We start from the raw sequence: 21,672 nt of genomic DNA, 5'->3' as shown, positions 1-21,672 counted from the left end.
TACACCACACATTGCAAAGAAGTTTCACCAATGCTCGTGATGTGTAGGTTGTGCTGATAAATTAGTACTGATACAACTCGGTACATGACAAGTATGCTTGGAGCTGGTGGGATGTGCGGAGAAAGCGTAGCCTTGCAGGTGCAGTCTCCTTCCTGTCGTTGGGGGCGTCAGCATACTTTTGCTGTCCCCACATACGTCCCATTCACATGGGCTGGTGTCCAGCTGGTTCGCATGACTAGTGTCCAGTGCTCCTTAGATTCAGTAAGTCAGGCCAGCGAGGAAACTGAAGGCAGTCCAGGCCCTACAGGTGGAGAAACTGCGTGTGTATAAAGGGCTGCACCTGTTTTCAAAAAAGGGGCCTAACTGAGAGGTTGGGACGTGCTTTAAGTACCTTTGAGGCTCCACTAAGGCTGTGAGACTGCCTTGCTGCCGAACAAAAGTTACGGATTTTTGTAGTCCTACATGAATGGGAACTTCTTCTTATGCCTTATACTTTATAAAATACTTCACATATCATCCTTTATCAGGTAGGTGGATGCATTTAAGCTGTTCTCAGTTGAGCGTACTGCCGCATTGTGCGTAGATTTTCCGTGGTGTCACGAGGTATGTTGTAACATGGTTTTTCATTGCATTAGCAGAGATTGACTGCACAGCTGGCATCCATTTGAGTGCAGCTGAACAGCTATGAAAATAATGCATGCAATTTTTATCAGATTTGAAGATAAATCTGTCCTGCTATGGCACTGACCCAGCATCACTGCCGTACTAGGGCAGTCACTTACCCAAATGGTCTAACTAGCTAGCAGATGATATCAGGGCTCACATAATATGGAATTTATGAAACCAGATCCATTCTATTTTTGACTTTCTTTTTTTTTGTGTGTTTCTCTCCCCTTTGTCATTCTGTCCTTCTCTTAATCTTTATGGGCTCGAGCAACTTGTTAGCAGGGGTGTGGCTTTGCTTCATCCATTGATGAGTGGCAGGAAATACATAAATGTAACTGAATTGTTATATATTACTTGAATGTATTGAGGGTCTGTTGTCCTGACAGTAAAACTGAGAAGGGTCCTCTTATGTAATAATTGAATCAATACTAATGAATACCAGGTCATTCTTCTCTTTTCCATTCTGCCAAAAGTGACCCTCACATTATAATTGTGGTCATGCAGCACTTGATTAAATAGCATTATACCAGCCCACGTGGCAAGGGTATGCCGAATCGACCATCAGTGCGAGTGGCAAAGCATTCAGTTGGCTGGCCTTTCACATTTGTTTGACAATAGCGATGGGTCAAAAGAGTACTCATTCGTCCTTCTTCGAATTTGAGGTTTTAGCTGTCTCAGGAAATGAGGACCTCATTCTTCCCTCCCTTTGTTTCTTTTTCCGTCTCGACCAGTGTTGGCAGCAGAGGCGGGCAAGGGCGTAGCAGCGCGGTTGGGCCTGCAGCCAGGCCGGGCAGGGGTGGTCGGTGGCAGCTCCATCTCCCAGTCCCTCGGTCACACTCTGGCCCCGCTCCAGCGCTCTCTGGACGAGGCCAACGCCACCCTGAGCACGCTGCAGCGGCACCTGGAGCATGTGCTTTTGCAGCAGCGACAGCTTGAACACCGGCTGAGCCAGCGCAGCGACGTCACCTCCGTCGCCCTCATTGTGGGCATCCAGCTGGCGCTGCACCTTTTCCTCTGGGCCTGGTTCCCCTCCTGATTGCGCTCCGCTGCCCCATTCATGAGGACAGAAAAATACTCCCCGCCCAGGCACACATGCAGTATGTGATGTCTGCACACGACATGTAGTCAGCATGCTGTGGCAGCAGTGCACCATTTGTTGGCACCGCCACAAAAGCATTGTCTGCGGGTACAAACATTGCCACTGCTGCTGCCGCTGCTGAAAGCTTCGGAAAGGGCTTTGGTCCCTTAGGTCATTTTGTACATAGAGACAGTGGTTTGTGACATTTAGTGTGTCATGAATGTGGTCACTGTACTGCCCAGTGCCACTGCCAAGAAAGTGTGCTTTCCGAGGGAAAATGTTCTGCAGTGTGAAGAAGAATGAGGTAAACTGTTCTATTGCAGAAACAAGGGATGTGGCACTGTGCTGTATGCTGCAACTGTTGTGGTTGAAAAGAAGATCTTTGTCTTCCGGTGTCAGTGTGCTAGGAATTTGGGAGTGGGAAGGGCAACGGAAGCAGTGTTTTCTGGCATTGCATGTCTTGTATATAAGGAAAAAAACTGTTGGCGTGAGCATTGCTGTGTGGCACCTATACTCATCAGCACAACTGAAGCTAAAGTTGCTTCAAATGCTTTGAATGTGCTTAAACAAGTAGAGTGCTTAAATGCATAGCAGTCCTCACAATAACATTACCATAGTTCCACTGTGTTACACATGTGGGGAAAAAATGCTTCCTCTACGGAAGAAGTTGTTGAAATATAGCAAATCTTTCAGAAGTAGAGCCTTATATGTGAGTGAGCCCACCGCTGAGGTAAGCACTCAGCAGTGATTGTTGTGCAGTTGTCATACTGCAGTGTGGAGCGCAGACAAAAATGTCTGCCATCGGTATCCTTTTTGTGTCATCATGATGGAATTCGGACACAAAGCCTAGCACTTGGTTTTAGCCTGGTTTGTTTTCTACCAGCTGGGCAGGCTGACTGCAGAAAACTTATTGGCCTTGCGTAACCTTATTGGTGTTAGGAAAAAGAAGAGAAGCTCTTGTGGCTTTGAACTAGCTGAAATGCGCAACAGCAGGTGTCTTCCTGCTACTGTACTTTGCCTTCAACTCATGCAGTCTGCCTTTTTGCATTTTCTTAGGTTGGTGTAAACACGATTAAACTTTCTCACAGTTATAGCCTTGAGCAAAAGTATGCATATGGTGGAGCCCACATCTTGATTTCCTAGCGATTTTTTTTCTTGGTTAATTGAGGTAAAAGGCCATCAGGTGCCTGTGCAGAGCAGTTTATCAAGACCACTTCAAGATATGATTCCACATAGCTGATACATGTGGTGCAAGTGTACCTCGAATGTGAAAATGCACTCACTCAGTTGGATGCAGTGGCTGCCACGGCCAAATTTGTGCAGAGAGTCACCAAAGTTGCATGAGGTACACAATTGTTATTCATGCAAAACATGCAAGAGGTTTTTGAGGAAAACAGAAAACACCGCTGCCACATTGCCAGTGACTGTTTGTTCAGGCCATGGCTTTGATGCATGAGTATGCTGTTGGACAGAGAGTCACGGAAACAAAAGACAGAGAGAGCTGTGTGAGCTAGGGTGGAGTCTGTACCAGTGTTTGAGTACCAATGTTTGAGCAAAAGGAATTGAATGGTGAGCACATCTAATCAACGGAATCACTGTCCATAGAAGCCTAAGTGTGATAGTTTTAATAGCACGTTGCATCTAGTTGTTAGCAAAAATGCAGGCAATGTTTACTGCTGCTTTTGAATAGTAGCTCTCATGGGGTGCAGCAGTATGGCTGATCAGATGTGAATAAAGTTGGTCGTGCCATACATGTTAGAATGCAAGCTGGTCAACAAAGCATTTGCATGGGGTTTTGCAAAGTGTGATGATAATTCTGAGTAGATAAAATGAAATGAAGCAGCAGGACATGTTTCTGGCAGCCATAGTGAAGTCCAATGCACTTGCACACTTGGCATTGGCATCGACAACCGCACAAATGCAGGAATTCTATTCCTGTGGTGCTTGGCTTACATAAGCATTGGATAACGAGCCTCTCACCTGCCTCTGTTGCAGTTAGAAAGAGGTGAAGGTTTGTAAATGTTTCATATGTTTCCTTGCAACTTTTAAACATTTGCTCTTACTGGGCTCAAGCTTTCTGTTTGTTGGGGAAAAAGTTTCACTTCAGAAGTTTGGAAGTTCTATTTGCTGTCGCACCACCTGCCCTCAGTAGCCATGACAGCCTTGGCACTGGAGAGCTTTTTCTTCCAGGCTCCTTTTGCACGATTTGGAAAAAATGTCTCATAGCAAGAAGTCAAAATAATAAGGCAGGTTCAATCAGTGTTCAAAGCCATAGGCATTAATAATAATAATAACTTCTTTATTTCCATCAGTGATGGAACACAGTTTCTTTTACTTGAACTCTATCCTGCTGTTCTTGTGCAATATCGCAAACAGATCAAACTTGGCTGGAACTGTGAGGCAAAGCTGCCTATTCTGGCAAAAAGGATATGGTCATTATGTGTTTGCTCATTTTTCTGTGGGTCCAAGATTTTAATCTGGCATTCGTAAGCTTTTAAAAAGCAGTTGAATTTTGTTGGTGCAGTGGTCCTTCTGAATTGGACTTTGTGTGACCAGAAAACTGCGTGCAACAACAAACAGGAAAGCAGCATTGTTCAAGAGGTTTCTGCTCGTCTCCATCCTTGTGAAATGACTCTAAGGCTCATACATGCATATTTGTTCAGGCCACACATAACTGCCTGCCTGTGTGTGTGGAATATGAGAGTCAGTCCATAAGAAGCTGCAAATGCTTTGTTTACAGGCTTCCTTCAATGCTGTTGTGTTGTCATAGGTGTGCAATGAATTGTTTGCATGGGTCGTGAAGGGTATAATGTAAATGTGTGATTTTTAAGGTGAGCAGATTTGTAGTGTTTAGATTTGAAAGCTTGTTACTCTCTCCTTTGCTGCAATGTCATCTGTAAACTTGACTTCAACAACCGGAGTTTAGTGTACACTAAGGAAGGGGCACATGCCAAGGGACATGTGCTAGATTTTTGATAGCCCGAACAATAGTGTTTTTTTTTGGGGAGGCGTTAACCAATCTATGCACAGTTGCAATAGAATGGCTACAGTTGATGTGCTTTGGGCTGGCGCTTTGCTGTTGAGGATTGGAATAGATGGGTTCCCTCTGAGAAGAATGGAGAGCAGATAATGTTGCGGATTAGTGCTGCTGGGCTGCTCCAACATGTGTGTACTCCTACCTGGCTTGAATCTGTGCTGTTAAATTCCCGTCAGCACATACTAGATTGGACGCTTCTTGGAAGGTTGGATTGTGGTTGTAGCTCAGGGCCTTCGTCTGGTGTTATTAACCATGGTTTTGCAGAGCAAGTTGTATTGAGGCATTGTGCGTGGAGCTTTTTGGTTAGGTTAGCTAGTTGATGTTGTCAAGCCCAAGTAATCTTGCTTTTCTCTGTCCGAAGAACTTTCAGTGCACAGGAGTCTGTGCTTGTAGCCTGTTTATCCTGAGTGGCAGTACAAATATTTGCATACTGCATATCAAAGGGATCTGTGCCAGATATGCCTACAGAGAACAAGACAATATAGTACTTAGTCTCTTCTTTATCTGATATGTGACATGCTTTGCAACTCTTTATACCCATTCTCAAAGTATGCTCCCCAGGTGAACATAAAAGCAATGTCAGGTCTTTCTTTGTGCAAACAAATTTTCTTAGTGGTCATGGGAACAGGGGATGTTGTAGTTACTTGACTGCATAATTCCAGTTTTAAGAGAGTTGGAGAAGTTTTTACGATTCCTCGAAACTGCAAAGTTGCATTTTTATTTAAAGCTGGCACTGTAGTCAACTGGTAGATCGCGCAGCCACAGGGTTTCATTTTATTGAGGTCTCTTTAGTTATGACCTTATTCCCTGCTCTCCTATTGTAAAATGCTGGCGCCTTTATTTTTTGGGTAGTCGACAGAATCCGTTATGTATCATGATGTAATCTGAGCTATCACGTTTCGTGTTGTAGGCGTGTGTAATGCATGTCCGGCAAATTCTTGCAGTTGATGTGCAACAAAAGAAATTGTTTACATACTAGTAAGATGCTAGTGATGTATCGATAGTTGAAACACAGAATTGTAGTTCTTTTTATGTATTTAACTCATTTTTGCGCCTCTGTTTTTATTCTGTGCACAAGGCTTCGTAGGTTATCGTGTTTGGTTCTTTGTTTCAAAAATGCACAGCAGCTCCCTCTTCAGCTATGGAAACTCCAATTGGCTTGTTACTGGTCGCCAGCCTTGTACATGTAGTGTTCACGTACACTTTCGAGTCTTCCCGTGAATGCCACTCACGTTTCTCCAAAATACTTGGCTGTAGTTTTGCAACTTTCCTAATGCTTGCTACACCACATACATGTCTGCATAATGGCAACAGCAATTTATTGAACTAAAGCATGCTAGCATTGTATCTTCAGCTCAGTACATGCAGTTGTAGCATTTTATAAACAACTCAGGAGGCTCCTGACATTTTGTTAGTATGCTTAAAAGTTGACATTGTCTACTCTGATAGAGGCTTGAAAGTTGAACTTGTTGCCATATGTGCATGCTGGATGCTGGAACGGCAACGTGTCTGAGGAAGGCATACTACTGGCCATGAACGGTAAGCAAAGCCAAGAGCGCACTTTGTCTGTTGCTTTTGATACAAGAGTGGTCTGAAATGATCTTTGGACCTCACACTGGAATGTATTCATGACTTTGTTCATGTGATATATGAAGAGCTTTTGGGGAACTTGCAATTTACTTTACAGTGAGGCGCTGTCGAAAAAACTGCGGCAAGCCCAATATGCTAGTCGATCACAAAATGGCATTTGTGCATAGTGTGGCTACATGTGACCATGTTGCTGAAACGTGCTTCTCTTATGAGCACAGTAACACCCACCCGCATGTTTGTAAATATTTTGTGTCCACATGTATTGTTGTTTTCTATTTTGCTCCAATTTTTTAGTCTGAATCTTCACATTCTGTTATGGAACGGTTGTTTGTAGTACTGTACCTGTTAGCAGTGGCTCAGTATTTCTTGCTTTTACATGTTTTGTAAAAAAAATGTTATATTCTCCTGTAGGCGCACATCATTTTGCATCTTTGTGCCATGAGTTACAGTATTTGCTGTGCAGTCTGTGTCTGTTACCTGAATTTACTTGTCGGCATTATGGGCAGACGAGCATTTATTTTATTACTGTCTTACTGTGTTCATATTGCTGCACCATTGTTGACTGTATGTCTCGATCAAGTGTTGGAACTTGGAAGGTACGATTTTTACAAGTGGCGTGTGCAGCTGATCAGGTCGACATCCCTTCACGGTGATGCTGTGTAGTACCGTTGGACACCTGTCGAGTTGTTTTTATAGAGCTGGTTACTGTAGCATGTAAATAAACAAGACGTTACGAGCAACGCGCGCTGTGTTGGCCCCCATTAATTTGTATGCGGGTTCCGTTTTCTGCTTTCGCTGGAAGCACTGGAACAGCATACAGCTGGCAGCCTCGTCGCAACCGTGAACTCGCCACGGCAGGTAAGCTGCGCAATTCGAGCAAGCAAGTAAACGGGCGTTTGCACGTGGTGAATGAACCACGAATGCCTGATCGAGGCAGCGCCGCTGCGGCTCGGCATGGTCGACCGACCTTTTAACACCCTCCGCGATCATCCGACCGAAAAAGTAGCGCCTGCAAACAATGAAACCGTGTTTATATTTACTGTGGCATATTATATTATATGAGGAATGCATTACAAGCATTGCGGTGATATAAAATGTAGAAATTTGTTAAATTCTCGAATAGTGTCAAATGAGCTCGGAAATGCCGAGCAAAATTTTGAGTTCAAAACTTTCCTAGGCCTACTGTGTACTGACAGAGCGATCCTCGGCCAAACTTACGTTTCTGGTGAACAGAATATGCTTAGCCGACTTTACAAGGACGTATCAACGATTTAAACTTATCTAGACTGATAGCGTGAAAAATGTTAGCGCGTGTGTGCACGGGTGGCAGTGCCGAACGCGGCGAATGGCACGGTGCTGCGAGCTGCGCTGTGCGATTGTTTGTCTGGGCTTCGTGAGTCGCTCGCCTACCTGACAGTCCCATGTATACTAAATTCGTGCTACGAGTTCGTGGGAACTTTAGAAGACTATTTGACTAGCATCGCGGGACCTGAGGTGAGTGCCTAGTTGGAAAATAACATCAAACACAAAGTCTGACCGGTGTCATTTGCGACGGAACGAAGATGTCCCGACTGCATCACCCCTGTCCCTCCATCTTTTTCGGAACGTTCTTTTCAGAAAGTACAAAAGAAATTTTGCTAAGCATAACGGTTTGTGCATTATCACGTAGCAACGTATCGTCTAGGATAATGTAACGGTGAGATACTGGTGCTGATTCGTGTCAAAATGTGGGATGAGTGAAACCAGGGTTACGGGGCCATACCTTCCTCTCGTTAGTTTTTGCTGTGCGAGACACTCGTGTTTGCGTGCATTTGATGAGTGTTCAGTCACGCATAGAATATGGCTTAATGGCTCGGGTTCGGCAGTAACCGTGGTGTCGGCATGCCTCGGCATTCATTTCTCGCGTCGCCAACTTGCCTGCAGAGCATGCTCCTAAAGTGGCGGATGTGGGAGATGCATTGAATTACACTTGCCCCCAGTTGGGGGTAGAGTCTGCTGAAATGTTTTTGGACGTCAGTCAGTAATATTCTTTGATTAAACATTGAATGTGTCGGTCGGGATCGGGCTGTTGCCGCTTCGATGCAGCGATCGCGCAGTGTTCCACTTCGTCCCCGCTTTTTACCAAGCCTGTTCGCGCTAGCTTCTCGCGATCTTGCGTGTCCCGTTTCTGTGCCAGCGAAGCGTGCCGGCTATAGCGCTGTTCCAAAGGTGTGCAGGGCTTGTTTCTCGGTGAACAGAGTGGCAACCAAGTCGTGTTTTGTGCATTTCCAGCCCCGTCGCCGCCGCAACCATGGTGGTGGAAGGACCTCGGAGCGGCGGCCGCTACGCCCCGTCAACGGGCATGACTGCTCGCGAACTATGCGAGAGCGACGACCAGGCCACGAGCCTCATCCTCGATCCCTACCTGGGCTTCGCTACACACAAAATGAACCTCAGGTTAGCGTCGGGCTGTCAACGCAGCGTCAAACTGCCACGGCTCAGTGCGTGCTGTACGCTGCGGCGAATTCTGTGCGCAACACCGCGCACTGAACTCGCGAGCTGAACCTTGCGTTACATGCCTATCAACTTCCCCCTTTTTTTTTCTACGAGCGGCTTGAAACACTTTTTCAGTTATCTGTTGCCATGTTACATTGCAAACATACGTGCCACCGTGAGGTATACGAATTTTTGTTTTGACCTGAACTTCGTGCCTGTCACGTACTGCAAGCTGACTTGTGTAGTGCTTAAAGAAGTTTGTAACAAAAGCTGTGTAGGTTAAAGCAGCGTGCTGTCCTCACACAGCATGTCCACACAGTCACTAGTCGTTTGCGCCTTAGGGGCAACCTATGAACTGATGTTGCATGTTTGATAACTTCAGACTTATTTTTTGCAAGTGCATTCACAGATTCCTGTGTGCATCTGCAGAATCGGAACACTCTCTTAAATATAGGCTTATGCTGTGCCATGATTTAACTACTTTTCATTCAGAATTTGCACTTAGTTTAGGAAATACAAATTGTGGCTGGTAAGCTTTTTTTTTTTTGCATTGAGCTATGATACTGTGCCTGTGTATGCCCTGCATGTAAAAATTTTTTTACACACCTGGCGAATGCATTTGCATCTTTCTTGCACTTCTAGCGGTACCGTTTTGTAAGTATAAAGTTTTATTTTTTTTTTGCTGGGACCACTATTCGTCTACTGTGGGAAAAAAAAGCCAATTTGCACTAATTGACATAAATGCTTGCTGCTAAATATTATCTGGTGCACTGCACATAACTGTCTTCTGAATCTGTTAAAAAGCCTTGATGGCATTTAAACACAATATATTGCATTGTTTCAGTTATCTATTCTTCTGGTCCCAGGTTTCGCCCTTACAAGTCCCACAAGCAGGAGCTGCAGCAGCTGATAACAGATTTCAAGAAACACAATCAGTATGAGAAGGTGTTCTCCAAGTTGACGGACTTCGTCCCGGCCTCATTTCTCACTAAGGCTCGGCAGGGTCCGTTCAAGGAACACGTGAGTGCTGTCCACGTTTCTGCTTTCTGCGTGCATGTCATGTGTGGATGATCCATTTTTGGGGCATGAAAGCTGTGAGCACCTGGCCGGGCTTTTATTAGTAGTTGGCATGTGAACTATGCAAACGATGCAGAAGACTCTAGAGGGGCTGAAATGGGAGGGGGATGAACTTACATTTTCTCTCTTCCATGCCCATATGCACCATTTGATCGTCTTCTTTACAGCTGTGTTTCAGTAAAGTATTGTCCATTTAAGTGTTTGTCTCATTGGAGTACTTCTTACACAGCAGACACGAAACAAAAGCCTTTGTCTAATGGTTATGGGGACACAGCGGAGCCTTCTGGAATAATGCTGTGCATTCATGTAGTTACTTCTGCTGTGTTGACATTGTGAGCACCATTGTTGTGATGCATGGAAAAGAATTATTTTGTGCATCATGTGATTCTGACCTTTTTTTTTCTCTTGAAATAATTGGTTGGGAGTTTCGATTTTCGGAAATGCAAACTTAGTTAGGCAATAAAAAAAGAAATTGTGAGCTTAGCTGTGTTATACTCTGTTCCATACATAGCGTCAAAGCTAGGGCATTCATTTTGTAGCGAGAGCTACACTGGGCTACCAGTCGAGCATTTCACGGTGGCTGGGAGAGGCCAGTTGTGCACATGTGCCGTTACCATGGCAACTGGAGAGGAGCAGCAGGTGCGGCGTGCGCTTCGCCGTAGCCGCCACCACACGCCCGCTCCACTGTCGGAACGAAGCGCGCTGCACGCTTCGTCACCGCCTCACTGCATGCCGCTCTATCACCCGAAGCGCGCATCGCATGCGCAGCATTCCATATAAAAGGCAGAGATGTAATGGATGGCTGTATCACAACGTTTGACATGGATGCAGAGAAGGAGAGTCCAGCCGCTCCTAAATGGCGGTATAGACAAGAGAAGATTAACTCTTCCGAACCTAAAGTTGTCGCCTGCCACTTGGCTACTCAACAAAGAGAGAATGAGTGTAAGAAGGCGAAAAGAGCAGCAGAGATGCCCGAACAGAGAGAGGAACGGCTTGCCAAATGGAGATGACAGAATGCCGAGCGTAATAGACGGCACATAGCCGAAGAGATGGAGCTTATGGAAGACGGCACATAGCCACGGAGATGGAGCCAATATATCTCTCATTGCTAAACATACAGTGACGACAACAAGCTCAGCCAGGGAAACACACCTCTGGCTACGTATGGCCTGGCATAGCTCCCCTAAGTCACTGCCAATTTTTTTCATTCCCACCTTACTCCCGTTTCTTATGGTGCGGTTGAGGTGTCCACCATGAACTGAGGCAGTTACAGCACCTTTCCTTTCCTCGAAACCAATTTTCTTATTTGTGCTGCCTACATCTGTGATCAAAAAGCAGTGGGTTGATTGTGGCGAGCAAAAAATAAATGCTTTGCCTGCTGGCTTATTACACGATATGTTTGGGATGAGCTTGATTCAATGTGCTCTTATTGCTGACAACACGCTGTGCTTCCTCATGCCTTAGACCACTTATCCACAAAACAAGCACAGAGTAACACGCCTCCCTTCAATTTTTCTTGCGGACTACTTCTGTACCTTTCACAGCATGCTCCTGTTGTATGAAATGAAGTATAGACTTAAAACCATTTTTTTCCTGTCTTACTTGGACCTTTCTTTCACTAACACTGTTTTGTCTAAAGAAAAAATTTTCAGAATTTAATGCTTATGTATATAGCAGTTGTTATGAGTGCTAACTTCCACCATATGGTTTTGCCGTATGGCAGCCACCGTAGCCAATAGTTAGTGCTTTGGGACAAAATAAACATGGATTTGTATTTCGAGGCATAAAAGCAGCAATATATTTATCTATTACATTTATTTTTCATAATATCCAAAGCACCCATTGTCTGGCTTCAAAACTCCAAAATGTTGACAAGGCCTGTGTGGTTGATCTTAAAGGGACTAAGCAATGAATAAAATGTCGCCTGTAAATGTTTTCAATGCTTAGAAATGATACTAAGAAGCATTCACACCAAGTATCAGTCTTCGGAACTGAGTTGGCAATTCGTTATGAATTTTTAAAAACCGTGTTTTTTAAAATTCGCGGGCCGATTGGTGTGCTCGTAGTGACCAATTTTGAAACTAAAATCGTAAAAAAAGACGTCACTCTACCCATGACACCGCCAGGCCACCACACGCTCTCATTCACTGGAGCCACGGCAGCTACGACGTCACGGGCGCACTTCCGGTAGCCGTGAAAATCGTTTGCTCGTGCCACCGCGAAACCCTCTCGGGCAAGCGCGAGCTACGGCATCGCGCATATGGTTTCAATTTTCCTCTGCCGCCTCCTTCTCTCAGGAGTTCCGGAGCCACTCGCAGTGGCTCGCCAAGTCGCTACTGTCGTCGCTTGCGTTTAGCCGGTACAGCGTGAACGCATAGGGCTCGATGCCCATCGTGGCCGTAAGAGCGAGAAGTCGCGCCTCGAAGTCTGGGTCCATTACTGCTAACTACATCAGACGACAAGCAAAGAAACCCGACGCGCGCCATAATCACGCCGCCGACACTGCTGCTGGGGTGCTAGGAGCGACAACTGGAAGTTGCAAAAGGAACGTCAGCGGATGATGTATTCATGGGCGGGGCCCAGTCCCAGAGCTGTTTTCTTAATTTTTGTCTGGTGCCCCGCGTGTACGAGTTGAGGAGCATAATTTTTAATCGTCTATATCTTCGGTGCTATTGATGCTAGCTTAAAAATTCTTGCTTTGGGGTGACGAGTGATGAAATGCCCATCTCTCGTCTGCTTTACGTAATCCCAATTAATTTATTGCATAGTCCCTTTAAGTGGAGATGCCAATGTAGCTTTTCCAAATGCTATGCAGTCACTTTTGTAGTGTTCCAGTCATTTCAAATGCTGAGTTATGTAATATACAAACCGGTCCTAAATGTTTTTCTTTCCTGCTTTTTCTTCAGAGCTTTACATTTCTGGCACACCATTGGTCTAATCTTGCATCATATAGCAATTATGAAAATACATCATTGGCACTCTTTCTTATTTTAGAGCTAAACGTGATTATGAAATGCTCTTGTTGAGCTCTCGCAACAGATTTAGAGACAGTCACTTGTGCTTGTAGCTTTTGCTAATTGTGCAATTCCTGACAAACTATTTTTCAAGGTTTTGATATTCTGCTCCTAAGAATGGCATATAATTGATGACCTGCTGCACATTTATGGCTTACACCTGCAAAGTTGAATAAGAGATTGATGCATGCATAAATCTGTAGCGTTTTGTTAGCTATATATGCCATTCTTAGGAGTAATCGATCAAATTCTCCTGAATAAGTTTGGTCATAAGTAATAACAGCTACACACATGTGCAGTTTTCTTTGGGAATGCTTCATATATTGCATTATGTATTATGTATAGCGTATTTTGTTCCCACACAAGTGAACCATGCCGATTCAAGCACACATCTTGATGCGTGTGTTAAATGGCGGACTGTGCTGCTTTAAAGCGCTAACTTTTGCATGAAGCGCAGCTGCCAACTTCAAAACTTGTTCCTTTTAGCATGGTTGATGTTTGAGAGTCTTTCTTCAATGCAGAAGGGCAACTCCGGAGGTTTTTCAAAGGTTTTGAGTTGATAGTCACGTCACATTCCTTTGAGACCCTTCTTGTGCAACACCAGGCCATTTATCAAAATAACCAGTGGTACCATTTCGAAACAGTGAAAACAGCGAACTGAAACCGAAACTTAGCCTATAGCTAGGGACAGTGCATTGTGTGGCGCAGCCACAACATCATAAACATTACCAGAAAAACTCATACGCATATTGAACGGCTGAAGTAGCTACTGAAAATGGTGAGTCCTTTGATAAAACACCTGAGATGACCTAATACATGCCTCAAAATTTTGTTAGTGAAGTAGGGAGTGGGTATTAACGAGTGGAGAATGTTTGCGATGTCAAAAATGCAGTGTTGCCCATAGAAATTATCTGAGCTGAGGCCACGGAAATGGCGAACTTCAAGATCGATTCTCACCAGAATGAAATGTTGTGTGGCTGCCAGACTTGGTGGAAGTAATCAGGAATGAGAGGAAAACCTTCAGCATTATAAGTTTCATTATAATATGGTAACCTCGAAAAACCCCCTGAGCTACCATTGTTTCGTTTTGGTGTCACTACCATAGTGTCACTGAAAATCCTCGCGCTTACGTGCGTGCCAGTGAGAACCTCATCCAGGGGTTGGGCCACTTCTTCACACCAGGTAAAGGTGAAAAGCCTGGGTATTCTCTTATCACGGTTTTTATCATGCCGTTTATCTATCATGGTTTTCTTTTATCATGACATGTTGCTTGCAACACATTGTGTTGACCAGCAGTGGCCAGTATTGACGAAAACTCACAATTTTGCATTTCAGATCTTTCGTTACCTTCGCATGTTCGACAAGGAAGCTGGGTTCCAGCTCATGCGATGTGACCGTTACTCAATGGAGGGCAATGTCGGGGCAAAGATATGTGCAACCAAGAAATGGTGAGCATTTGTCTAGTTAAAAAAGGGGGGGGGGGGGGGGGCTTACTTATTGTGACAATTTTATTTATAGTGAGCAGAAGCACAGCTAATATTGTAAGATTAAGGATTTGCAAATAAAAAGTACAGAATCTGCCAGAAGGCACCAGTTTTGCATCTTTTATTCCATTTTGTTGCGGGGCATTTTGGTTTATTGGTTATTGGGGTTTTACGTCCAAATGCGACTCAGGCTATGAGGGACGCCGTAGTGAAGGGCTCCGGAAATTTCGACCACCTAGGGCTCTTTAACATGCCCTGACATCGCACAGTACACGGGCCTCTAGAATTTCGCCTCCATCGAAATTCGACCGCCGCAGCCGGGATCGAACCCGCGTCTTTCGGGCTAGCAGCCGAGCGCCATAACCACTGAGCCACCGTGGGTACCAGTTGCAGGGCATTTTATATGCTGGGTGCAGTTAATGGTACCATTTGTTCTTCTTTTCTTAGATGCTCTGCTGCTTCCATCTCTGTCAAGGACAAATTCCTTTATTGAGCTTCCCTATGTTTCCCTAGGGTCAGGGGCTTTCCGTCCAGGAAGGTTTTTTTTTTTTTTTTTTTCAATTGATGGTGGAACGTTGTTCATCTTGTGATTTGTAATTATGTATAATTAGGGGCCTTTCATTTTCAGGTTTTATTTTTTCTTTTAATTCGAGGGCAAAAAATTGGCAATATTTTTTTAGCCCAAATTCAGGTACGTTATTCAAAAAAAAAAATCCGTAAGTTTAGTTTTTTTAGATCTTAATTTTGCAACAAATGAGTTCATACTACAAGCAGTTATTTTTGTGCGCTACATAATATACTATATTTGCTCATTATTTTCATAAACAGTATGGAAGTGGCAGGTTGCACTAAAAACTACACTAAAAAAATAAAATTGTCAAATCTCATTAAGACAAGCACAGATATTACGAATTATTGACAGTATAGAACTGTTTAACAAACACATGCATTTCTTACTTATTTATAGAAAGCGGTTTGCCATTAAACGGATATATCGAACTGCCAAGTGCTAGGCTGTGCCTGCTTGAATGGCAGGTAACAGGCTTTGCCTCACTGCGAGGGTGACTGCTGGTGGAGCGGCAAGCATTCACACCGTGGTTGACGCTTTACTTTGCATTTGCCAAACCGCACCTTAGTTGGCAAATGCAGCGGCAAGAATAGCTAGTAGCCAGGCTGTCAGCACATGTTTGTGCCTCTCGCACCCTTCAATAGTGCCCTGGAACCTCTGGCGTGGTTGGTTGCAGCTTTCCAGCAGCTGTCCTCTGCTCACTTTGACTGTCACAGAACAGAGGTGGTGAAAACAGTGATAGCTTTCGTCCTGGCATCCAATTTTTCACACGACTCCGCTGTGATGCGAGGAAGCCACCCTAACTAGCAATTGACCTGCTTGCTGCCACTGCATGCTGCGGTGCTGTTCGGGGAAGCCGCTCTAAGTGGCGTTTGTCACTCGGTATATTGTTGCCTCCGCAATTGTCGTGAATGGCTTCGAAACGGTGCTAAAACTACGGAAAAGGTTTCTCCGAGTTGCAGTTCTTTTGCGTACAAAATTTAGCTTCTCCAGCTTGAGTTTTTGGCGAAATTTTGTATTACAAATTTTGACTAAATCAAGGTGTTTTACGATTTTTTACCTGTTGGCTATAACAAGGTTTCACCTTACATTTATTTTGCTACATGAATTACCATCTCCTATGACGCACTTCTGCATCCGTTCAAGACCTTCCTGCCTGTGTACTATGCGAAAACATCCATGCAACATGGTTTAAACACTCAGGAGCCTTGGAGTAGGATGTCGCCATCAGGGTAGTGTTGACACATTGATGCCAACAGCACATGTGGTCAGCATTTGTGTTTTGGCCTCTTGCTTCTAAATGCACTTATCGAGCTGATCCTTAAATTAAGCTGCATCATGAATAATGACAAGCGTTAGAAGAGGTTTAAAATCATGAGTTAAATTAACCGCTCTCCACTAGTATAAGGACAATATATTCGCTCATTTTTGTCCGACGTCTGCAGCTTTGTGCACTAAAAAACTGGGTTCTCTAGTGGCGCATTTGTGGACAGAATCTGGTCTTATCCAACTTTCTTTAAATTTTTGGGGATTTAAGAGTCAGGTAAAATCTGGTTTTACCTGAAAACGAAGGGACCTATGTATAATACAATTTCTTTGGTCATTGTTGTGTTGAGGGGTAATGTGGAAGACTGTTTTGCAGCCATCAAAGTGACTTGTGTTACCTGACCACTTTACAGATCAACTGTCATATGGTATACCTTTTACATTTAGAAGAGGTGGTGATCATGGTTCACTGAGAGAAAATGTCCTGATCTCTTGTCAATGCTTGTTGAACCTCAATGTATCCCATTTGTCCGGGGTGTACAGGTACAAGAACGAAAAGATCCCGCACTTGGTGGGCTGCATTGCGGAGCTCACGGAAGAGGAAGAGTGTCAGCTGCTGTGCCCAGGCAAGAACGACTTCAGCGTCATGTACTCGTGCCGCAAGAACTGTGCCCAGCTATGGTTGGGTCCAGCTGCTTTCATCAACCACGACTGCCGGCCCAACTGCAAGGTGAGTGCCTGCAGGTGTGCTTGCAAACACAAGCACTTGAGTTTCAACACTGTCTGTGGACCATCCGTTTAATCTGATGGATTGAAGCTGATTAGTGCATGTCAAATTATCCAATTTTTGGTTTTTGGGGAAAGGAAATGGCGCAGTATCTGTCTCACACTATATACTATATCTTGGACACCTGAACCGCACCATAAGGGAAGGGATAAAGGAGGGAGGGAAAGAAGAAAGGAAGAAGAGGTGCCGTAGTGGAGGGCTCCGGAATAATTTCGACCACCTGGGGATCTTTAACGTGCACTGACATCCCACAGCACACAGGCGCCTTTGCATTTTTCCTCCATAAAAACGCAGCCGCTGCGGTCAGGTTCGAACCCGGGAACTCCGGATCAGTAGTCGAGCGCCCTAACCACTGAGCCACCGCGGCGGCTGTCAAATAATCCAACAGTTCATTTTCAGTGTACATGTATTGTTTTAGCGTAGCGTATATGAGGTAGCACTGAGATGCCTTCAGGAGATTTTATATTCATATTATGATGAGATTCTGCAAAATCTGTTGTGTTCAATCCTTTATCAATGCTGTGCGTGTTCATTTTTTTTTTTTTTTCAAATTTCTCATCACAGTCAGTATTCTGAAACACATTTTAAAGCTTTAATTAAAGCCTGCATGTTAGTTAGTGTACACTGTGTTGTTAGGTGTTCTTGCTTTATACCCATGCTGTGTGTGGGACTTTCCCTGGTGTTTAGGGCATTGTTCACAGTCCTTTGGTGGAGTATATCATGAATAAAAATTTCTGGGGGCGAGGAGGAGTGAGGTCTAGATCTCATTTTCACTTCATGCCTCTAGGCAGAGAGAAAAGGCTAGGAGCCTTTTAATTTTTCTAGTATATATATTTTGTTCCTGAGCCTCCCTAAATGTCCTGTTAGTCAAGCCTTGAATTAGCAAACCCGGATGTTACGAATAAGTGGCTATATCGAACTGTTTCTAAGTATTCTTAACAGATACATGTACAGTCGAACCCTGCTACAACGGACGTCGCTTCAACGAAATATTTCCAATTCCCCTTCAGCTCACCATAGAAAGTAATGGAACAAATTTTTCATCACAACGAACTATTTTTTGGGGCGCGTTTCTGCTTCATCGAAAATTTTGCTATGTGAAGCTGGTTTTAAAAATCTATCTTACAATAAAACGAGCATAACGCTGCCCATCTGTGTACTTACGTAGGTCCACGCTGCTTTGTTTCACTAAACTTTTGCTGGAACCAATTTATTCACTCATTCAAGCGCATATGAAGACTGCCATTGCTTTGTGGCGATGACAATCAGGCTGGCTGCCTTGCGACAAGGCGCGGGTGTAAGATCCCTTTTTCTTCCAAGCCAGAGCCGCAACCAATCCGTCGCCAAAGGACGCAACAGCCTGGCAACAGCAGCAGCCTGTTTGCCCTGGTTTTTTTCATTCTCGTGCTTGTGCGCTGCAATCGACACGAGCATGGCAACTTTGTCTAGGAAGCGGAAGTTCCTTTCTTCCGAGGAGCTCAGTGATGAAGTCATAATTGAGGGCGTTCGCCACAGCGACGCATCATCGGATGATGACAGCGATGCAGAGGATTTAGCACCACCATCTGCACTAAAAGTGATGGAAGCATTTGATGTGCTTCGCGGATTTATTGGTGCTCACAATGACGACGTCGCGATGCAACTGTTCATCAAGTGTGAAAGTCGCGCCACGGTACTTGTGGCAAAAAAAGAGAAGCAGAAGAAGCTGACCGACTTCTTTGGAAATAAATGATGTTTTGGGACTATGTTGTCCAACCTGGCAGAGTGTTCTTGGGCTGATTTCGCCACAACAAAATTTCCGCTTCAACAAAATTTTTCGCGCAGCCCGTGAATTTCGTTGTAGCGAGGTTCGAGTGTACTGACTTGGCATTCAATGCTTCTGTTGTCATCCAGTACAGATGTACAAAGGCCAAATATAGAAAGCTTTCCTTCTATATTTTTAGACCTAGTTTCACAGGACTTTCTTAGCAACTGATCAATGTAGCCGTATCAAAAAAAGCTTTCTTGGACTGCCACCTGACTTTTCGGGCTTATGCTTCCTCTTGCTTGAACAATACCCATTAGGTTTTTGATTACGATGTAGTGAAGCCGGATGTTACGAAAAGTGGCTATATCGAACTATTTCTAAGTATTTTTAACAGGTACATGAAATTCTTGCTTTATATATCGAATGCGGTTTACCATAAAACAGATATATGGAAAAGTAGAGCGCCAAGCTGTGTCTGCTAGGATGACAGGCGGCAGGCTTTTCCCCACTTCACAAGTGATTGGTGGTGGTGCGGCAAGTATTCGTGCCACAGTTCACGCTTTATGTCGCGCTTGCCAACAGCGCCACGGAAGAATTAATGGCGTGGAGAGCTGGTTAGCCAGGCAGTCGGCACCCATTTGTGGCTCTCACACCCATCGATAGTGCCCTGGAGCCTGCGGCGTGGTCGGTTGTAGCTTTCGAGTAGCCATCAGCTGTAATAGAGGTGGTGAAAATGGCAATAGCTTTCGCTCAGGCATACATTTTTTTCACGCAACACCGCTGTAATACGGGGAAACTACCCTAGCTCGTGTTTGACCTGCCGCCACTGCGTGCTGGTGGTGCTATGCGGAGAAGACAACCTAACTGGCATTTGGCGCTCTGTTTTTGCGGCCTCTGCAATCGCCGCCAATAAATGGTGCTAGAACTTCGGGACAGGTCTCTCCCATTTGCCATCCTTTCATTGTCTAGATTGTGCTTCTCCTGCTTGGGTGTACGGCGATATTTTACATTATGAATTTCGAATTTCGGCTATTTTATAATTTTTATCTGTTTGCTATAACGAGGTTTGAATGTATGCACTGTTGTCAGTGTTCATAAGCGGGAACAGCTTTTGGCGTTGCTGTGGCCACATTGAGGGCAGTTGTCTTGCCTCATTCAATGGACCATTTATGTTTGCTGTGCCCCACAGTTTGTGTCAACTGGTCGGGACACGGCATGTGTGAAGGTGTTGCGAGACATAGAGGAGGGCGAGGAGATCACCTGTTTCTATGGCGAGGACTTCTTCGGTGATGGCAACAGCTACTGCGAGTGTGAAACGTGTGAAAGGTGAACAGTTTTTCCCACTTCTATTTCCGTACTGCCACCAGAACACTTGGTCAACCAGTTCAGGTTTCATGAGGACGAAAATGTTGATGGGCAAAATGGATGGGGGGCTGTTAGTACTTTCCTGTGAGCTGGGCCACTCTGTTATTCAGTTGGGTCATTGATTGTTCATTGTTTGCAACACAAGTTAGATGTGCAATAATGTTTGACCAAAAGTCGAAACTTGCCTAGGCGTTTTTTCACGGACAGGTAACAGTCATTGAAAACTGTAGCTGCTGCTAACATATAACGTATCAGCCGCAAAATTCTCATGGCAAGCACCGTAATCAAACTTCAAGAAAAAAGCAAAATCAAGGTAACAAAATATAACAAAAAACCAGAATTGCAGGAAAAAGAAAAAACCTAATGCATGTGCGGGTGCAAGCTCCTTATGATACATGGTGGTAAACCAGCACAGAAAATGACCAAAAGGAAGGTCAAGCACTGTCCTGTATCTTCCTTCTGGTCAGTTGTTTTTTTGTGCTGTTTTATCAGTGTGAACCATTACCAGCTCGCACAAATCTGTGTTTTGATAATTCTTATGACGCAAACAAATTGCATGCCATGAGTAGACAATAGTCCAGCGTCAACATCGACACTGGATGCTGACTCCACTGCCTTCCATTGATAGGGAAAATTGCAATGCTCTTGGATTAATTTTTTATAATGTTATAGACTTTTATTTATAAATCATTAGAGATCATAGATGAGATTTGTGCAGGTGGATTTTGCAGCAAGGTGGACATTATGTATGTGATAGGGCTGAATTAATAGATGGTTCATCGACTAAATTGACTAACCACATCATTAATTTCTGGTTTCAGGGTTCAAGAATGTATTGCAAAATTGAAGGCTGGCAACATTGAAGGAAAGTCCAGTTTTCTGAAAATTTTCTAAACTGGCATTGTGATTCATACATTGAGCATCAAAAATACACCTTTGAATGCTCGTTGAGTTGGCTTTCCCGCTTTGCACATTTATAGAAAGTTGTTGTTAGCATTTGTAATACAGCAAATTCAAGCGTGTATTTTATGATATAGAAGAAGTCAATGTTATTTCGGCGATTAAACATTGTGTAGCGACGCCATTTTAAGAATATGCACTGCAGGAAAGCCAACTTAGTGAGCTTTCAAAAGCCTACTTTTGATTCTCAGCATTTCAAACCACAATACCAAATTAGAAAATTAAAAATCTCGGCTTGCCTTCAGTTTTTCAATGTCATCTTTTGTGCTAAAATAAAAATAAAAATTGACAAGTTAGTTCTAGTTAATAAATTGTGTTCTGTTAATTGAGCTGTATTATGTGCATAATGTCTGCCTTGCTATGCAGTCCACCTGCAGACTGCACCAACATATATCTCTCGCGGTTTTTAAAATAAAAATCTGCACTCAGTAGAGTGCACATTGCTTTGGTTTATGGTTTGGTCTATGGTTTAGTTTATGGGGGTTTAACGTCCCAAAGCGGCTTTGGCTATGAGAGAGGCTGTAGTGAAGAGCTTCGGAAATTTCGACCACCTGGGGT

At 44.1% G+C, this 21,672-nt stretch overlaps 2 protein-coding genes across 8 annotated transcripts in view; both read left to right on the top strand.

Annotated features, from left to right (window-relative positions):
* Orp8 (Oxysterol-binding protein-related protein 8) overlaps positions 1 to 7,113 on the top strand; it is a 90,189-nt gene extending 83,076 nt beyond the window's left edge. For all 7 annotated transcript variants that reach the window (XM_077661916.1, XM_077661919.1, XM_077661913.1 and 4 more), the window contains one exon: positions 1,398 to 7,113. In XM_077661916.1, coding sequence (XP_077518042.1) covers positions 1,398 to 1,702 — 305 coding nt within the window. In that variant the 3' untranslated portion in view covers positions 1,703 to 7,113. The remainder of the gene's footprint in view (positions 1 to 1,397) is intronic.
* Positions 7,114 to 7,236: 123 nt separating this feature from the next.
* Hmt4-20 (Histone methyltransferase 4-20) overlaps positions 7,237 to 21,672 on the top strand; it is a 33,460-nt gene continuing 19,024 nt past the window's right edge. The window contains exons 1-6 of the mRNA XM_077661920.1: positions 7,237 to 7,865; positions 8,643 to 8,807; positions 9,713 to 9,866; positions 14,273 to 14,385; positions 16,799 to 16,985; positions 19,979 to 20,115. Coding sequence (XP_077518046.1) covers positions 8,662 to 8,807; positions 9,713 to 9,866; positions 14,273 to 14,385; positions 16,799 to 16,985; positions 19,979 to 20,115 — 737 coding nt within the window. The 5' untranslated portion in view covers positions 7,237 to 7,865; positions 8,643 to 8,661. The remainder of the gene's footprint in view (positions 7,866 to 8,642; positions 8,808 to 9,712; positions 9,867 to 14,272; positions 14,386 to 16,798; positions 16,986 to 19,978; positions 20,116 to 21,672) is intronic.

Source organism: Amblyomma americanum, chromosome 4, assembly GCF_052857255.1.
Source record: "Amblyomma americanum isolate KBUSLIRL-KWMA chromosome 4, ASM5285725v1, whole genome shotgun sequence".
NCBI classification, from domain to species: domain Eukaryota; kingdom Metazoa; phylum Arthropoda; class Arachnida; order Ixodida; family Ixodidae; genus Amblyomma; species Amblyomma americanum.
Note: the sequence above shows the minus strand (reverse complement) of the source record. Positions and strands in the feature narration are given on the sequence as shown.